Below are 19,269 nucleotides of genomic sequence, written 5' to 3' on the forward strand. Positions count from 1 at the left end.
CGTGTAAGATGGAACTGTATATGGGAAGGGTAACCTGAGTTTCATCAGGGTCAGATTCAGGCCGGGTAGCGTGCGAGGGGAATGTAGTGGTCTGGGTCAATGTACCAGCAGATTCATCGAGCAGTGGCTGGGCATCAGTGCACTTGTGTCGCCCCCAGGAGTACGGTCGCCACAGTGGCATTACCTTCCTCCTAGGGAGTGTGATGTCATGCTTGGGAGCAACGAAGGATCTCTCTAGCAGGTTAACTGATTGGGCGGCGTTATTCCCACGAGTCATGACCCTCCAAACAGCGTTCATGAAGGCAAAGTGTTTGTTTTACGTGGGCAGTATGGTTGCAAAGCTGAACCTTAAAGGAATGTCCAGAAGGGCACCACCAGGAGTGGAGCCTACGGCGTAATTTGACTCAACACGGGCAACCTCAACCATGCCAGCTACAGAACAGATGCACACATTGCAAGCTTAATTCCGTTAACGAACGAGACTCCGTCATGCCCCGCGGTCCGAGTCCGGCTTACTAGAGGGACACGTGAGGCTCTGGCACATGAGATTGGCCAATAACTGATGTGTCATGCCCTTACATGTCCGTGGCTGCATGTGCGCTACACTGAAAAGGCCAGCGTTTGTCGCTTACAGGTTCAGATAACCCGCTGAACAACGTTAGTGATGGGGATCACTGATTACAATTATTACTCGCGAACGATGATTTCCCAGTAAGTGCAGGTCAACCGCAGTTCCGGAATTAGGCCTAACCGTCATTCCTGAAAAAAATGAAAAACTTACGTGTGCAAACCACAGGTGCTGTAGCTTGCTTAACAGCTCGCCAGCCGTTCTCACGCCCAGTATGGGTTACACGTGATTGCACAAAGGTGAGAAAGGGTACCGTATCCCCGGATAACATGTATGGATAGCGTACACATTCAAAAGATATGTCTATACATCAGGAGGCAGGCTCAGACGGTGTAAGGCCCAGTATGGCTTGCAAGTGATTGCACAAAGGTGAGAAAGGGTACCGTATCCCCGGATAACATGTATGGATAGCGTACACATTCAAAAGATATGTCTATACATCAGGAGGCAGGCTCAGACGGTGTAAGGCCCAGTATGGCTTGCAAGTGATTGCACAAAGGTGAGAAAGGGTACCGTATCCCCGGATAACATGTATGGATAGCGTACACATTCAAAAGATATGTCTATACATCAGGAGGCAGGCTCAGACGGTGTAAGGCCCAGTATGGCTTGCAAGTGATTGCACAAAGGTGAGAAAGGGTACCGTATCCCCGGATAACATGTATGGATAGCGTACACATTCAAAAGATATGTCTATATATCAGGAGGCAGGCTCAGACGGTGTTAGGCCCAGTATGGCTTGCACGTGATTGCACAAAGGTGAGAAAGGGTACCGTATCCCCGGATAACATGTATGGATAGCGTACACATTCAAAAGATATGTCTATACATCAGGAGGCAGGCTCAGATGGTGTAAGGCCCAGTATGGCTTGCAAGTGATTGCACAAAGGTGAGAAAGGTACCGTATCCCCGGATAACATGTATGGATAGCGTACACATTCAAAAGATATGTCTATACATCAGGAGGCAGGCTCAGATGGTGTTAGGCCCAGTATGGCTTGCACGTGATTGCACAAAGGTGAGAAAGGGTACCGTATCCCCGGATAACATGTATGGATAGCGTACACATTCAAAAGATATGTCTATACATCAGGAGGCAGGCTCAGACGGTGTAAGGCCCAGTATGGCTTGCAAGTGATTGCACAAAGGTGAGAAAGGGTACCTTATCCCCGGATAACATGTATGGATAGCGTACACATTCAAAAGATATGTCTATACATCAGGAGGCAGGCTCAGACGGTGTCAGGCACAGTATGGATTTGACGGCCCAGACTACACAGCGGAGGAGCAGGGAGAGGTAAAGATTGCAAATGCTGGGGCCCTGCCCAAGCAAGGGGGGCCCACTCGTGGGCGTCGGTACTGGCACTGGGCCCCTCATAGTACGGGGGTGTGTCTGACGGCGGGTGTGCACCACCACCGTCAGAGACACTTGTTTGCACTATGAGGGACCCTGTGCCAGTGCCCGCGCCCAAGAGTCGGCCTACCCACCTGTCCAGGGCAACGGCACTCGCACGGTGTCGTGCGCTAGGTGGTGACCCCGGCCATGGGGGGGGGGGAGGCAGCACAGTTAGGGAGTTTTAGAAAGTGGCATATGTTGATGTTGGACATTCAGCTGATGCAAAAGGCAAAATAGGTCAAGTCCCAGGAAGAGGTGGACCAAAGCAAGCCATTTTTCTGTCACCCTATGTGTCATCAGGGGAAGGTGGGACAAAATCCTTGGAAACCCATGCATGGTTCATTTTAATGAAGGTTAGATCATCCACATTTTGGGTTGACAGACGGGTCCTTTTTTCTGTCAGGATTGATCCAGCTGCACTGAAGACTCTTTCCGATAGCACACTTGCAGCTGGGCAAGCGAGCTCCTGTAAGGCATATTGGGCCAATTCAGGCCAGGTGTCCAGTTTAGCAGCCCAATAGTCAAAGGGGAATGACCTGTGTGGGAGAACATCGATATGGGAGGAAAAGTAGTTTGTAACCATAGTTGACAACTGCTGTCTCCTGTCACTTTCCATCGATGCTGTATTACCAGTTGTGTGAGCGGTACTTGAAAAATCAGTCCACAACATTGTCATGAAACCCCTGTCTCCAACGCCACTTCTGCTGTGTGCACCATGAACACCTCTGCCAAGCTGCCCCCGGCCCGTACGGCTCGTGTGAGAACCATCACCGCTGCTGTGTGCTGGGAATGCCTCAAGCAACCGATTTACCAGAGTTGCTTGTTTATTAGCCAATATTAGGTCAAGGTTCTCCTGTGGCATGATGTTTTGTAATTTGCCTTTATAGCGTGGATCCAGGATGCTGGCCAACCAGTAGTCATCATCGTTCATCATTTTGGCAATGCGGGGGTCCCTTTTTAGGATCCGCAAGGCATAATCTGACATGTGGGCCAATGTTCCCGGTGTCAATGATGCACTGCGAGTGCTGGTTGGAGGAGCACTTTCTGGCAAATCCACATCCCTCCAGTCACGCACAAACCCTGTACCAGACGTTGCCACGCCAACATTTTCACTTGCCCCACGAGATGCATCCTCCTCCCCTAAGTAATCATCCCCATCATCATCCTCCTCCTCCTCTTCTTCCTCCAACTCGTCCAGGAGAGGTCCATGAGCAGACAATGGCTGAATGTCATCAAGGATTCCCTCCACCTCTTCCTCCTCGTCAACATTGGCTGCAGACGCCTGCTCCTTAAGGTGTGTCATAGTTTGCATGAGCAGACGCATAAGTGGGATGCTCATGCTTAGGATGGCGTCGTCTGCGCTTACCAGCCAAGTGCATTCCTCAAAACACTGAAGGACTTTACAGAGGTCTTTCAGCTTCGACCACTGCACACCTGTCAACTCCATGTCTGCTCTCAAAGTGCCTGGCCGTGTATCCTCCCACAAATGCATTATGGCCTGCCTCTGCTCGCACAGCCGCTTCACCATGTGCAGGGTGGAGTTCCACCTTGTTGCAATGTCGATAATGAGGCGGTGGTTGGGAAGGTGGAGCAATCGCTGCAGCTTCTGCATACGAACGGAGTGTACAGGCGACCGGCGGATGTGCGCGCACAGTCTTCGCACCTTATGGAGCAGGGCTGTTAACTCCGGATAATTTTTGAGGAAGCACTGCACCACCAGGTTCAAGGTGTGAGCCAAGCAAGGTATGTGGCTGAGTTTTAAAAGGGCTATGGCTGCCACAAAATTACGGCCGTTATCACTAACTACCTTGCCTGCCTCAAGATGTACACTGCCCAGCCATGACTCAGTTGTCGCTTCAAGTACTCGGCCAGCACCTCGGCGGTGTGTCTGTCGCCCAAACACATCATCTGCAACACAGCCTGCTGACGCTTTCCACTAGCTGCTCGATAGGGGGACACCTCGTGTGCAACAGTGGCAGCTGCAGATGGAGTGCTCGTACGACTGCGCTCTGTGGACGAGCTTTCGCTTCTGGAGGAGGAGGAGGAGGAGGGTGGAACGCCTACAGCCAACTGTTTCCTATACCGTGGGCTAGGCAGCACTGTCCCACCACCTCTGTCCCCTGTGGACCCTGCATCCACCACATTAACCCAGTGCGCAGTGATGGACACGTAACGGCCCTGGCCATGCCGACTGGACCATGCATCAGTTGTGAGGTGCACCTTTCCACTCACTGACTGCTTGAGTGCATGGACAATGCGGTCTTTCACATGATGGTGGAGGGCTGGGATGGCTTTGCGAGAGAAGAAGTGGCGACTGGGTAGGTCATAGCGTGGTACTGCATAGGCCATGAGTTCGCGGAAAGCTGCTCTTTCCACCAACCGATAGGGCATCATCTCAAACAAGATTAGTTTGGCAATGTGGGCGTTCAAACCCAGTGTACGCGGATGAGAGACTGAGTACTTTCTTGACCTACTCATAGTGTCTGGGAGGGTGAGCTGGACTTGAGAGCTGCATATGGTGGAAGTAGCGGTGGACAGGGCGGACTGAGAGAGGGTTGATGATGGTGATGGAGTTGGTGTTCTTTCTGATGGCCTAGATTCAGTATTTCGTTGATATAACAGTGGGATTCCCTGACTGCTGTGGCCTTGCAACGACACCTCAACATTTGCTGCTGTGCTAACCGGTGGGCTTACAGTGGGGGAAACAATGTAGCGTTGCTGACTACCTTCTTTGTGATCAGTTGCACATGTGGCACTTGAGGTTTGGTGTTGTGTCCACGCTTGCAAGTGCATGCTGGTTAAATGTCTAAGCATGCAACTGGTATTCAAATTTTTCAGATTTTTCCCTCGGCTAAAGGTCTTTGCGCACTTCTTACAGATAACCTTGGCCTGATCATGAGGATTTTGTTCAAAAAAGTGCCACACTGCACTCTTCCTACTTTGGCAGACATTTTGCGGGCTAGCACGCTGTGATGTTTTGACCCTCTGGACAAGCTGTCCAGCAACTCTTTTGATTTTTGGAACCTGTCTTTGGAGTGCTCCGGGCCTGCCAGATAACAGCTGTTGCGATGTCGATGTCTGCTGTGGATGCTCCTCCTCATCTGAGCTATTGGAAGCAGCACCCTTTTCCCCCAATGGATGCCAATCTGGGTCAACAACTGGGTCATCCATCACCTCCTCTTCAATGTCATGTGCACCTTCCTCTGTGTCACCGTGTATGGTGGTATAGTGTGCGGGAAGGGGCACCTGAGTCTCATCAGGGTCAGAATCTGGCTCTGTACACTGCGAGGACAATGTAGTGCTCTGAGTGAATGTACCAGCAGAATCATCTATCAGCGGCTGTGCATCAGTGCACTCCATGTCAGATTCATCTTGGCCTGGGTAATTCACCATTTCACTTGATAATCCAGGCATGGTATGTGAAAACAGCTCCATGGAGTAATCAGTAGCATGGCCTGCGTCATCCTTCAATCTTGGTTGTGGTGAAGGACACAAGGAAAGGTGTGGTTCATGAACATGAGCCTCCAATGACAACACAGTGCTTTTACTTTTTACAACTTCAGAAGAGGAGGCGATAGAGCTGGAGGCTGAGTCAGCAATGTAAGACAAAACTTTTTCCTGATGCTCTGGCGTTAAAAGTGGTTTGCCAACTCCTAGAAAACTAAGCCTTCGAAGCCTTATGGAGCCAGACGATGACGCAGGCTCAACACCTCCTGCATTCGGTCCTATTTTGCTTTTGCCACTACCATCAGATCCACCACCAACACCATAATTACCAGCTGCCAACCCCCGCCCAATTCCACGGCCTCTTCCACCAGCCTTCCTCATTTTTGGTAGAAATGTAGACAAAATCCTACAAACTATATAGTAATGTAAAACAAGGTACAAGGTGTCTATAGGACAGGGGAGATTTAGATTTTCTGCAGACACTTGTGGACACTGGACACTTGGATTGTGTGAGGCCCACTGAATATCACAGCGCTATGTCACAGGCTCGATGGCTCAGGTGTGAAAAAAGTGACTACAGGATAAGGGAGATTTTGAATTTCTGGGAGATTTTGAATTTCTGCAGACACTTGTGGACACTGGACACTTGGATTGTGTGAGGCCCACTGAATATCACAGCGCTATGTCACAGGCTTGATGGCACAGGTGTGAAAAAAGTGACTACAGGATAAGGGAGATTTAGATTTTCTGCAGACACTTGTGGACACTGGACACTTGGATTGTGTGAGGCCCACTGAATATCACAGCGCTATGTCACAGGCTCGATGCAGCAGGTGTGAAAAAAGTGACTACAGGATAAGGGAGATTTTGAATTTCTGCAGACACTTGTGGACACTGGACACTTGGATTGTGTGAGGCCCACTGAATATCATAGTGCTATGTCACAGGCTCAATGGCACAGGTGTGAAAAAAGTGACTACAGGATAAGGGAGATTTTGAATTTCTGCAGACACTTGTGGACACTGGACACTTGGATTGTGTGAGGCCCACTGAATATCACAGCGCTATGTCACAGGCTCGATGGCACAGGTGTGAAAAAAGTGACTACAGGATAAGGGAGATTTTGAATTTCTGCAGACACTTGTGGACACTGGACACTTGGATTGTGTGAGGCCCACTGAATATCACAGTGCTATGTCACAGGCTCGATGGCACAGGTGTGAAAAAAGTGACTACAGGATAAGGGAGATTTTGATTTTCTGCAGACACTTGTGGACACTGGACACTTGGATTGTGTGAGGCCTACTGAATATCACAGCGCTATGTCACAGGCTCGATGGCACAGGTGTGAAAAAAGTGACTACAGGATAAGGGAGATTTTGAATTTCTGGGAGATTTTGAATTTCTGCAGACACTTGTGGACACTGGACACTTGGATTGTGTGAGGCCCACTGAATATCACAGCGCTATGTCACAGGCTCGATGGCACAGGTGTGAAAAAAGTGACTACAGGATAAGGGAGATTTTGAATTTCTGCAGACACTTGTGGACACTGGACACTTGGATTGTGTGAGGCCCACTGAATATCACAGCGCTATGTCACAGGCTCGATGGCACAGGTGTGAAAAAAGTGACTACAGGATAAGGGAGATTTTAAATTTCTGCAGACACTTGTGGACACTGGACACTTTTGGATTGTGTGAGGCCCACTGAATATCAGAGCGCTATGTCACAGGCTCGATGGCACAGGTGTGAAAAAAGTGAATTGTAGAATTGGGCAGAATAGGAATCTCCCTAGAGTGTAGGTCTGTAAGAACGGAACAAGTCCTCCACTTATCCTTCCACAGTGACACACAGATAGCTTCACTGTGGCTGTGATAACAGCCGTTACACGGTACTGTGTGAGGAGCGTACACCGCTGTATGGTGTGAATAAATGCACGCTTTAGCAGGACAAAAAAAAAATTGGAATTGCTTTTAAAAAAGCAGTTTGCAGAGCAGTGGGGAAACAGCAATGCAGCTGTCAGGAAGCCTTAGAAGGCAGCCTAACAACCAACACCGCTGATCTACCACAATATAGCCTCCCCTTGCACTGCACACACAGTGACTGGTGTGTTGCACAGGCAAAATCGCTAGCAGCAGAAGCAGTTTTTTTGTCTTCTTCCCTGCCTAGCGCTCTCCCTACAGAATCAGCAACCTCTCCCTATGCTAAGATCGGCAGAAGTAAGATGGCGGTCGGCGTGCACGCCCTTTTATAACCCCTGTGACGCCCACCAAAGCAAGCCAATCACTTGCATGCCCTTCTGAAAGATGGTGGCGACCCCTGCCTATGTCATCACGTTGCCCACAGTGTCCGTGGATCCTGATTGACTGAAAAAGAGCGCTAAACAAACGTTTGAAACGCGACTTTGGCGCGTAAGTCGCCGACCTCGTGGCCGACCTCATCCTAGGGTCGGGTTTCGTTTCATGAAACCCGACTTTGCCAAAAGTCGGCGACTTTTGAAATTGTTCGACCCGTTTCGCTCAAATCTACTGTTGGATTTTTGTTTGCAGGTTCTTAGCTGAAAAAATGTTTTTGGTCACAATACTTGACTAAGTCTTCGTATCACGGTGCCCTTGCCTTAGGCATTTGTTTTATGCATTTCTATAAATCCTATAATTTTATTTTGCGTAAACTTTTTTGTTTCAGTTTTCTCAGAATTATAAATCCCAAGAATATTTTATAGCCCATACATATGTGGGAATTCAGCGAGGAAAGGCGCTGGTATTTCAAACCACCTGGAAACCAATGAATGTCCCCATTGTGGGTGACAGCTGTAATAGGAAGCTGTGTTGTGGCTGTTTAACGTAACCTGTTTAATTCCAGCAATTCCACTGAGTCCTACTTAAAATCTGGAGTCTTCATTTCAGTCTGAGATTGAAAGGATAGGAGGAGCTTCCCTCAGTCTATTCCATTGCCAGTCAGCTCATGAAAAAAGAGAAATTTGTAGAAGAAGTAATAAAGAAAAAGTGCTTACAAGACGCAAAATGTTTCAGAAGAAGAAAATATTTGCAATTGCTAGAAACAGAGAGAAAGGGTCGGTTCATACTTTGCCATTATGTCACAAAACCATATTAAAATTGTAGTGCTTTGCTTTGTTCTACATCAACATAAAAGTAGTATAGTTAATAATGATGAAAGATAACACAAAAATATCAACTTCAATCTATCCTCCCACAGCGTTGATCCATAGTAAGTGGTTTAATGTAAATGATGAGCGACTGGACTGTATACTTATATTAGCTTCTTGTAGGGAACATAAAAGGAGGAAAATCACAGTGTCCCCACAGCAAGCCAAGATATTACTGGATCATGGGATTTATAGCAGAGCACATAAATGGGGCATCGGAGTTCCCGAGACATCCTGGGGACAGCATACACCAGGCCCAAGGAGTTGCATGGAAGCACCACTTAATGACTTGATGTCAGAGCACAGTGTTGTGCCATAGCACAATTTTTCAGAGCGGAGGCATCTCTTCCCAGCACTGTTGGATTGGTGGTCGTACGTCAATTCCCTTCCTAATATCTGCTGTACATGTAAGGTGAAACGGGAGGAGACTACCCACAAACCACTGTACACATATCACATGATAATGGCACGACTCACAAGCAGAGCCGACATCATCATTAGCGGGAGTCAGCTGTATATCACAGCTGAAATCGTGCTCCATTTAATTCCTTATATACCGCTGTCAACAGTGACAGCAATATCTAGATGGTTATTTAATAACCCGCGATCAAGGAGTGTTGGTAGTTGCCATCAATCCAAGGTTCTTCAAGTCATCCAGCTATAAGGCCCTGCAATATGCTGCGTCTAATAGATCAGCAGTTAGACAAGTAAAAGTCACATATAGGGATGAAGGAAAAAAAAGGAAAAAAAATGTAAACATTGTAAAGAAAAATTTAAATAAAGTATGAAAAAAAATCACCAATAAAACACTATTTTTAGGAAAAAAAAAGAAAGTAAATAAAAAGTACACATTTGGTATTGTCATATAAAACTGTACCGTAACTACATACAATGAACACTGGGTAAAAATAAATAAAAAACACAATCAAATGTAGCTTTCTCATGATGTGAACACACAAACAAATGAAATAAAAAGTGATCAAAAAGTTGTATAAAAAAAAATGGTATAACAAATTCCAAGGTCTTTTTCATGTGCAGCCCATTTACCTGGCAGAGTTTGAAACCGCTGGCGAAAAGGAATAATAAGCAGGATGAAATCTGGGGATTAAGAGTGCGCTCAGATGGCCATATTACTCACATGAGCATTGCATCGCAATCCTCGGACTGGCTGTCGGCTTTCCTGTTTGAGTGTGACAGCTGCATACAAATGCATGCTGTCAAGCTCAGGTCAGGAGAGCCGACGGCCAGTCAGAGGATTGCGATGCGATTTGATTTTTGCGCGTGTAATACGGCCGTCTGACTGCACCTTAAAATGAGGCCTCAAGGGAAGAAAACAGGTATAACATTTTCCATCCCTATGTGAGTGGTGGTTTATTTAACATTATTGATTATAACAGGATGCCTGAGACATGTGTACCACACCTCAAGCAGAGGAGCTGAGTGGTGAAGATGTACCTCGAGAGAAGTTTTCATAAATAAAAATATAGACAATTGATTTTTGGTGTCAAAGAATAAAATTGTTCTTACCACATCCAGTTGGAGTTCTCCAGTCACCTACTGTAATTCCCAGGGCTTGACACACAAGAGCGTAAGCTTGAATAGCCTGGCAAAGGCTGGTGCCATTATCCCTGGCGCCACAAAGGTCATAAACACAGCTATGAACAAAGGCGGTGGGGTCCAGCACAGTGCCACAATCCCAAAGAGGACTCCCTGTAAGGTTTATAAATCCACAATATTCTGAGGTAAAGTAAAGCGATTCCATTGCTGTGTCACATGAGCTACAGTTATCTACACAGCCAGAAGAACATTTCCAGTCTGGGTGGTAGACTCTCCAACTCTCTCCTAGATCTATCACAGAGACCGCCAGTCTTCCATCTGAGCGAAGAGTATCATCCTCTGGATTTTTGTTGTAGTTTCCACACATTCCACAAGTAGAGTTGATGTAAGTTCCTGGGACTGATATAGAGGCATAGTGTTCACCATCATAAATTACTAATAAACCAAAATCAGTCTCCACAGCTGTCGATAAGCCACTTTGATAAATTTTAATTGCTCCAAATTCCAGAATTACTGGAAGAGAAAATATCAAATCGTTTACCTGCAAAAAGAAAAGTACAGTATCAGATTAAAAAAAGTGATTGCATCCAAACGACTCTGTAATCGGAAAACTACATATTGCTCAAAGCAAATTTTACAGCAAAAATATTTTTTAAATGGTGGTATTTTTATGTGAGCATAAAACATAAAAGAAACATAAATGAACATTAAAGAAATCTTGAAATATTGAAGTTTTCACATTGACTACATTAATATTCCTCTTTCTCTGTGAATATTTTGCCAGCTTTGTTGTTTAACCTTGAAAAAAATGTGCAGTGCCATTTCTTTATAATTAGAAATTAGTACTTAATCTATGTTTCTTTAGTAATACAATAGTATTGCATAAATATACTGCCTAAATATACACATAGCCAGGGAAAAAGAGGACTTGAACTCTAGCGCCCCTTATTGGATGTAGCAATCCTAAAAGTCAATAACAACCCTTTAATGAGCCTTTATTTATGACTTAGGATAAGAAGCCAAACCAGAAGCTTCATTTGCAGACATGTGTTTTGGGGTGTTTTCAACTCAACAGTGCAAAGCAAGAAATCTGATGTGGCTATACTAGAATCCTCTGACAGGGTATCTAAGGCCACCTTCACACTTTCAGTATTTAGTCAGTATTTTACATCAGTATTTGTAAGCCAAAATCAGGAGTGGAACAATCAGAGGAAAAGTATAATAGAAACACATCACCACTTCTGTATTTATCACCCACTCCTGGTGTTGGCTTCCTTATACCGATGTGAAATATTCACTAAATACTGAACATGTGAATGTGTCCTAAGGGATAAAGTTTCGCCTTCTAGAGCGTTCCTTCAGAAACTCTGATTGAGATGATATGAATATATGAATTAATCCAGAATTGAACCAGAAGGGAACAGAAGGTAACTGGAAAGAGTCACTGTAAACAATGTTTCTGTTTGTTTCCACTCTGACCCCTATAATCCTTCACTTTCTGATAACCCCACTAATCCCTACACCAAGCAAGGAACTGTTCATCTCTTCTTCAATCCTTCCAATCCATCTCTCCTCTTCCTCAGATCTGTTCCTCATCATACAATCCTCTGTCTCCAACACAGACAGCCCCCACATGCCCCCTCCTTCTCCCACCTGCTAACACTGTCTCTGCTCCTCCTCACTGCCGGCAATATCTCTCCAAATCCTGGTTCTCCTCACCACATTCCTACAGTCATTTCTACCTCCCATCCATGCCCAATCACAACTTTGCGTAACCACTCCAACCTTATACACATTCGCCCGGCCCCAGCTTCCCCAGTCCCACTAACAGGAGCTCTGTGGAACGCTCGCTCTGTCTGCAACAAACTTTCCTTCATCCATGATCTTTTTATTACTAACAAAATTTCCTTCCTCACCATCACCGAAATCTGGCTCACCCCCTCTGACACAGCCTCTCCTGCACTCTCGTATGGTGGATTCCACCTTTCCCACACACCCCGCCCCAGCAGCAAGCATGGTGGAGGAGTTGGTTTTCTCCTGTCAGATAACTGCTCCTTCACCCCAATCCCACTGCCACCCTCTGTTACCCTTCCTTTCTTTGAGGTGCACTCCCCCTCCAACCTCCAACTAGCTGTCATATACCACCCTACAGGGCCAGCCACCACCTTCTTTAACCACTTCACCACCTGGCTACTTCATTTCCTTTCCACTGATATCCCCACTATCATCTTGGGCGACTTCAACATCCCCATTGACACTTCCCTCTCAGCTGCCACTAAACTTCTATCTCTCACTTCCTCCTTCGGCCTCATTCAATGGTCTTCTGCAGCCACTCAAAAAGATGTCCACACACTAGACCTCATCTTCACCCGCCTCTGCTCCCTATCTAGCTTCTCTAACTAACCTCTTCCTCTCTCTGACCACATCCTACTTACATTCTCTTCCCTCTCCTCCTCAGGTCCACAATCCCCACCTCAAAAACTTGCACACACTCACAGAAATCTTCAACACCTCGATCTACACTCATTGTCTGAATCCCTCCTCCCTCTTACAGACATAAGTGCAGATGCCGCTGCCGCTCTATATAACACCACAATAGCTGTAGGTTTGGAATCGGTCGCCCCAGAGGCGTAGCTAGGGTTTTGGTTCAGGGGGGCGAAACTTCTGAGTGGGCCCCTAACTAGGTGTGAGGAACGCAAGCAGGAGGCACGCCACTGCCACCAAATTGTGACAAATGGTGCGGCCGGTGACACCAAAACTTCACGATCCCACCACTGGCACCAGTAGGTCAGCGGACGGAGAGATGCAACACACTGCCGGCACACGGCTATCACAGGCACAGTGGGGGCTTATCTTAGTTATCCCACCACTGACACCAGGTGACAAAAATATACAGCAAGCTAATCTCGCTCTAACAATTTACCGCAGGGGGGTATTTTGGATGCCCCACCACTGCTAACAATTTTCCAAGAACTGCGGGGATTTATGTATATCCCACTTTCTCAGTTCCACTTAGGAACTCGCAGCTCTCCGGCGCCCCCCTTACCCTCAGGTCAGTCAGGGAACTGCACATAGGATAATTAGTCGCCGGATGGGCTGCTTGTTGGGCACGGGCAATTAGGATACTGCAGTGAGGGAATTAGCAATGCTGTGGCCGCAGCCCCTCATTCAGCAATATAAGACCCTTCCGGACTGCCAACCAGCCTAAGCAACCACACACACCACGCTGCCACCAGCTCCTGGTTTCTCCACTTAAATTATAGACTTAATGGAGGGGTTCAAAGCCAACCCGATCAGTAGCGTAATTATCTAAAAAAAGGCGCATAGTTCGTTTCTTAGAGCATGGAGACAGAGCTAATAGATTTTATTATTTATTCCCAATAGGGCAGTGATTACATACATAAAAGTTGCTATAAAGTTGAGACATTAAATATGTACAATACAAATATATGAAAACAACAAGGATTAAAAGGAAGAGAAACACTTACATGTGCTTAGGTGGTATTAGGCAGACCATGTGGCTGGGGGATGGGCCGCAACCAAACATCCCAAGACATGGGGTAGGTCTGTTCAGCATCAGAACTCCAGCTCCAACTGACTGGAATTTGGTAGGGAATACCTTATAGCCTAGGGTCTGTGACCTCACGAAATGGGTGGTCTGGAGAGGTTCAACCCACCTTTCTCTAAGTTGAAATTTTACTAAAACTTTATAATAACCATATCTTCACGAGGGAAGCTCGCACAAACACATATATGGTATCATTGGTTGTAGTTCATCGAACCAAACAAGAAAGCATCACGCTTGCTATCATTAGGACACTCCATTTGGGAGCAATCCATATCTCAGTTTCTGGAGAGGTTAGAATCATGAAAAGAAGAGGTTATAAAAGCTGGATTTGTTGCCTACGCAGTGATATGGTTATAATATCTCTGAGGTGTATGGTCTTTGCAATAGGACTTGTTTTAATACTTCCCATATACTGACCTCCAGCCTCGTGGGCCAGAACAAAGAGATCTCTTTCCTTTTTCTGTGCTGGGGAGGGGGAGGAGAAAGCTTCGAGAGGAAATGCCCGGTATCAGGTTTCCAGCAGGCAGAGGGGGAAGGTAAGGAGGATGCTGCAGCTATGTGACAGGCCACTTTCTCATCAGAGTGAAATGGGAGATTTCTTGAAGGTTACAGAAAACATCATACTTTATAGACATTTTACATTACACTAGGTAACTTTGATTACAACTCGGTGACGCCCCCTAATAGTGGATGTAGGAGATGACTGCACTGTTACTGAAAATAATCCCTATATAAAGACCAACATGGATATTACCACCATATGGTCAGTGGTAAATACCAGTCCTACAAAACATATGTGATTACTGCACAGGTATAGATGGTGTCTTACAGCTGATGTTCTTTCTATGGAATCGTTCACTTTTCATGTCTTTTCCATCTGCTACAGAGAATACAACAACGACACGTTTCACTTCTCATATTCCAGCCCCATCACCGTCTATCCCCAACCTGCACAAACCCCTCATCCTGCTGATACCCCAATGCTGAGCCACTGCTGCCGTATGTGTCCCTATTACTGCACCTGATACCCCAGTGCTGAGCCGCTGCTGCAGTATGTGTCCTTATTACTGCACCTGATACCCCAATGCTGAGCCGCTGCTTCCGTATGTGTCCCTATTACTGCACCTGATACCCCAATGCTGAGCTGCTGCTGCTGTATGTGTCCCTATTACTGCACCTGATACCCCAATGAGGAGCCGCTGCTGCCGTATGTGTCCCTATTACTGCACCTGATACCCCAATGCTGAGCCGCTGCTACCATATGTGTCCCTATTACTGCACCTGATACCCCAATGCTGAGCTGCTGCTGCTGTATGTGTCCCTATTACTGCACCTGATACCCCAATGAGGAGCCGCTGCTGCCGTATGTGTCCCTATTACTGCACCTGATACCCCAATACTGAGCTACTGCTGCTGTATGTGTCCCTATTACTGCACCTGATACCCCAATGCTGAGCCGCTGCTGCCCCGTATGTGTCCCTATTACTGCACCTGATACCCCAATGATGAGCCGCTGCTGCCCCGTATGTGTCCCTATTACTGCACCTGATACCCCAATACTGAGCCACTGCTGCCATATGTGACCCTATTACTGCACCTGATACCCCAATACTGAGCCGCTGCTGCCGTATGTGTCCCTATTACTGCACCTGATACCCCAATGCTGAGCCGCTGCTGCCGTATGTGTCCCTATTACTACACCTGATACCCCAGTACTGAGCCTCTGCCGTATGTGTCCCAATTACTGCTCCTGATACCCCAATACTGAGCCTCTGCTGTATGTATCCCTATTACTGCACCTGATACCCCAATACTGAGCCGCTGCTGCTGTTTGTTCCCCTATTACTGCACCTGATACCCCAATGCTGAGCCTCTGCTGCCATATGTGTCCCTATTACTGCACGTGATACCCCAATACTGAGCCTCTGCCGTATGTGTCCCTATTACTGCACCTGATACCCCAATACTGAGCCGCTGCTGCCGTATGTGTCCCTATTACTGCACTTGATACCCCAATACTGAGCCTCTGCTGCCGTATGTGTCCCTATTACTGCACCTGATACCCCAATGCTGAGCCGCTGCTGCCGTATGTGTCCCTATTACTGCACCTGATACCCCAATACTGAGTCGCTGCTGCCATATGTGTCCCTATTACTGCACTTGATACCCCAATACTGTGCCTCTGTTGCCGTATGTGTCCCTATTACTGCACCTGATCCCCCAATGCTGAGCCGCTACTGCCGTATGTGTCCCTATTATTGCACCTGATATCCTCTATACACACACGGCTCTGCTCCGCACCCCCTATACAAACATGGCTCCGCTCCGTACACCTTGTACACACGCAGCTCTGTTCCGTACACCTTGCACACATGCAGCTCTGCTACGTACACGTTGTACACACGCACCTCTTCTATGTACACACTGTACACGCGCGCCTCTGCTCCGTACACCTTGTATACACCTGGCTCCACTCCGTACACCTTGTACACACCTGGCTCCGCTCCGTACACCTTGTACACACCTGGCTTCATGCCGTGCACCTTGTACACATGTGGCGGCTCTGCTCCATACACCCCGTACACACGCGGCTCTGCTCCGTACATGCTGTACACACGTGGCTCTGCTCCGTACACACTGTACATACGCGGCTCTGCTCCGTACACCTTGTACACACATGGCTCCACTCTGCACACACCTGGCTCCGCTCCGTGCACTTGTACACATGCGGCTCTGCTCCGTACACGCTGTACACACCCGGCTCCGCTCTGTACACCTTGTACATACACGGCTCTGCTCCGCACACCCCGTACACACTCGGCTCCGCTCCATACAGCTCATACACATACGGCTCCACTCCGTGCACCTTGCACACACGGCTTCGCTCCGTACACCCCGCACACACATGGCTCTGCGCCGTACACCCCGTACACACACGGCTCTGCTCCATACACCCCGCACACACATGGCTCTGCGCCGTACACCTCGTAAACACACAGCTCTGCTCCATACACCCCGTACACACACGGCTCCGCTCCATACACAAACGGCTCCGCACACACTATACACACACGGCTCCGCTCCTTTGTACACCTCATACATGCATATCTCTGCTCCGTACACCTTCTACACACACGGCTCCGCTCTGTACACCTCATACACACACAGCTCTGCTACATCCACCCTGTAAACCCCTCCTGACCCCACACAAACTTACTTCACCTCATCCAGCACCATGACAACCAGCACAGCAAAGTCTCGCAGCCACGGAAGCCCCTGATCATGTAACCCCTGACTCAGCCCCTCCTGTGATCTCATCACAGGTCCTGTGCGCACAGAATAGCCCAGGACGACATTGCTGGCTGAGAGGTGGGGGGCCCACTGCTGGCACCGGGGCCCCCCACCGCTTTCTCAAGGGCCCATAGCGGCTGGGCGGCAGAGTAGGGAGATCGATTCTCCCTGCTCTGCCACAGAATGTAACTGTATGGGCGCGCTGTGCACACCCATACAGTTACAGTAGTGTAGCTCCGGTGGGCCCCCTCAAAGCGCGGAGCCCGGGGCCACCGCCCCCCCTGCCCCCCTGGTAGCTACGCTACTGGGTTGCCCCTCTCAAACATGGGTTGCCCCTCTCAAGGGCACTGGGGATTGTTTTGGTCAACAATCCCCAGTGCCCTTCCTCCTAACTGCCCTGCCCTCCTCTACCAAAACCAACTTCTCCACCATTACAGAAGATCGACTCCACTCTACTCTCAAGATCACATCTCACTACCCGTGCACTTGACCCGATCCCATCCCACTTCATCCCAAACCTCACCACAGTCTTCATCCCAACACTAACCCACCTCTTCAACCTATCACTAACAACTGGTGTTTTCCCCTCAAGCTTTAAACATGCCTCAATCACACCTATCCTCAAAAAGCTCTCTCTTGATCCATCCTCTGTATCTAGCTATTGCCATATATCACTTCTCCCCTATGCCTAAAAACTACTGGAACAACATGTCCATCTTGAACTGTCCTCCCACCTCTCTTCTTGCTCCCTCCTTGACAGATTACAATCAGGCTTCCGGCCACACCACTCCACTGAAACTGCCCTAACTAAGGTCACCAATGACCTACTAGCCGCCAAGGCCAAGCGACACTACTCTGTCCTCCTCCTCCTGGACCTGTCCTCTGCCTTTGACAAAGTGGATCATTCCCTTTTACTACACTATCTTGGATTGTGTCATACCTAACAGACCGGACATTCAGCGCCTCGCACTTGCACACCACCTCCTCACCGCGCCCCCTATCCTTCGGAGTCCCACAAGGTTCAGCTCTAGGGCCCCTGCTCTTCTCCATTTACACCTTTGGCCTCGGACAGCTCATAGAATCTCATGGCTTTCAGTATCACCTCTATGCTGATGACACACAGATCTACATCTCTGGACAAGATATCACCTCCGTACTAAACAGAATCCCTCAATGTCTGTCTGCTATTTCATCCTTCTTCTCCTCTAGATTTCTAAAACTTAAAATGGACAAAACAGAATTAATCATCTTTCCCCCATCTCATGTGCCCCCCCAACGGACCTATCCATTAAAGTAAATGGCTGCCCACTCTCTCCAGTCCCACAAGCTCGCTGCCTTGGGCTTATCCTTGACACTGATCTCTCTTTCAAACCACATATCCAAGCCCTTTCCACTTCCTGCCGATTTCAACTCAAAAATATTTCATGGATCCGTACATTCCTCAACCCAGAATCTACAAAAACCCTAGCCATGCCTTCATTATCTACCGCCTTGACTACTGCAACCTCCTGCTCCGTGGTCTCCCCTCTAACACTCTCGCACACCTCCAATCTATTCTAAACTCTGCTGCCCCACTAATCCACCTGTCCCCCCGCTATTCCCTGGCCTCTCCCCTCTGTCAATCCCTGCACTGGCTCCCCATTAGCCAAAGACTCCAGTTCAAAACCCTAACCATGACATACAAAGCCATCCACAACCTGCGTCCTCCATACATCTGTGACCTCGTCTCCCGGTACTTACCTGCACGAAACCTCCGATGCTCACAAGATCTCCTCCTGTACTCCCCTCTTATCTCCTCTTCCCATAATCGCATGCAAGATTTTTCCCACGCATACCCCCTACTCTGGAACTCTATACCACAACATATGAAACCCTCGCCTACCATGGAAACCTTCAAAAAGAACTTGAAGACCTACCTCTTCCAACAAGCCTGCAACCTGCAGTAACCACCGATCCACCAAACCACTGCACGACCAGCTCTACCCTCGCCTACTGTATCCTCATTCCTTGTAGATTGTGAGCCCTCGTGGGCAGGGTCCTCTCTCATCCTGTACCAGTCGTGACTTGAATTGTTTAAGATTACTGTACTTGTATGTATTATGAATACCCCTCCTCACATGTAAAGTGCCATGGAATAAATGGCGCTATAATAATAAATAATAATAATAATAATTGTTTCTGTGACCGCTTTCACACAGTTAGACTATTTTGTA

The 19,269-nt window shown here is 47.8% G+C and overlaps 1 protein-coding gene across 1 annotated transcript in view; it reads right to left on the bottom strand.

Moving 5' to 3' along the window:
* Positions 1-19,269, bottom strand: part of TECTA (tectorin alpha) — a 244,087-nt gene that overhangs the window by 201,385 nt on the left and 23,433 nt on the right. The window contains exon 7 of the mRNA XM_073560719.1: positions 10,168-10,738. Coding sequence (XP_073416820.1) covers positions 10,168-10,738 — 571 coding nt within the window. The remainder of the gene's footprint in view (positions 1-10,167; positions 10,739-19,269) is intronic.

Source organism: Dendrobates tinctorius, unplaced genomic scaffold (assembly GCF_039654945.1).
Source record: "Dendrobates tinctorius isolate UK_male_01 unplaced genomic scaffold, ASM3965494v1 ptg000303l, whole genome shotgun sequence".
Classification (NCBI taxonomy): Eukaryota; Metazoa; Chordata; class Amphibia; order Anura; family Dendrobatidae; genus Dendrobates; species Dendrobates tinctorius.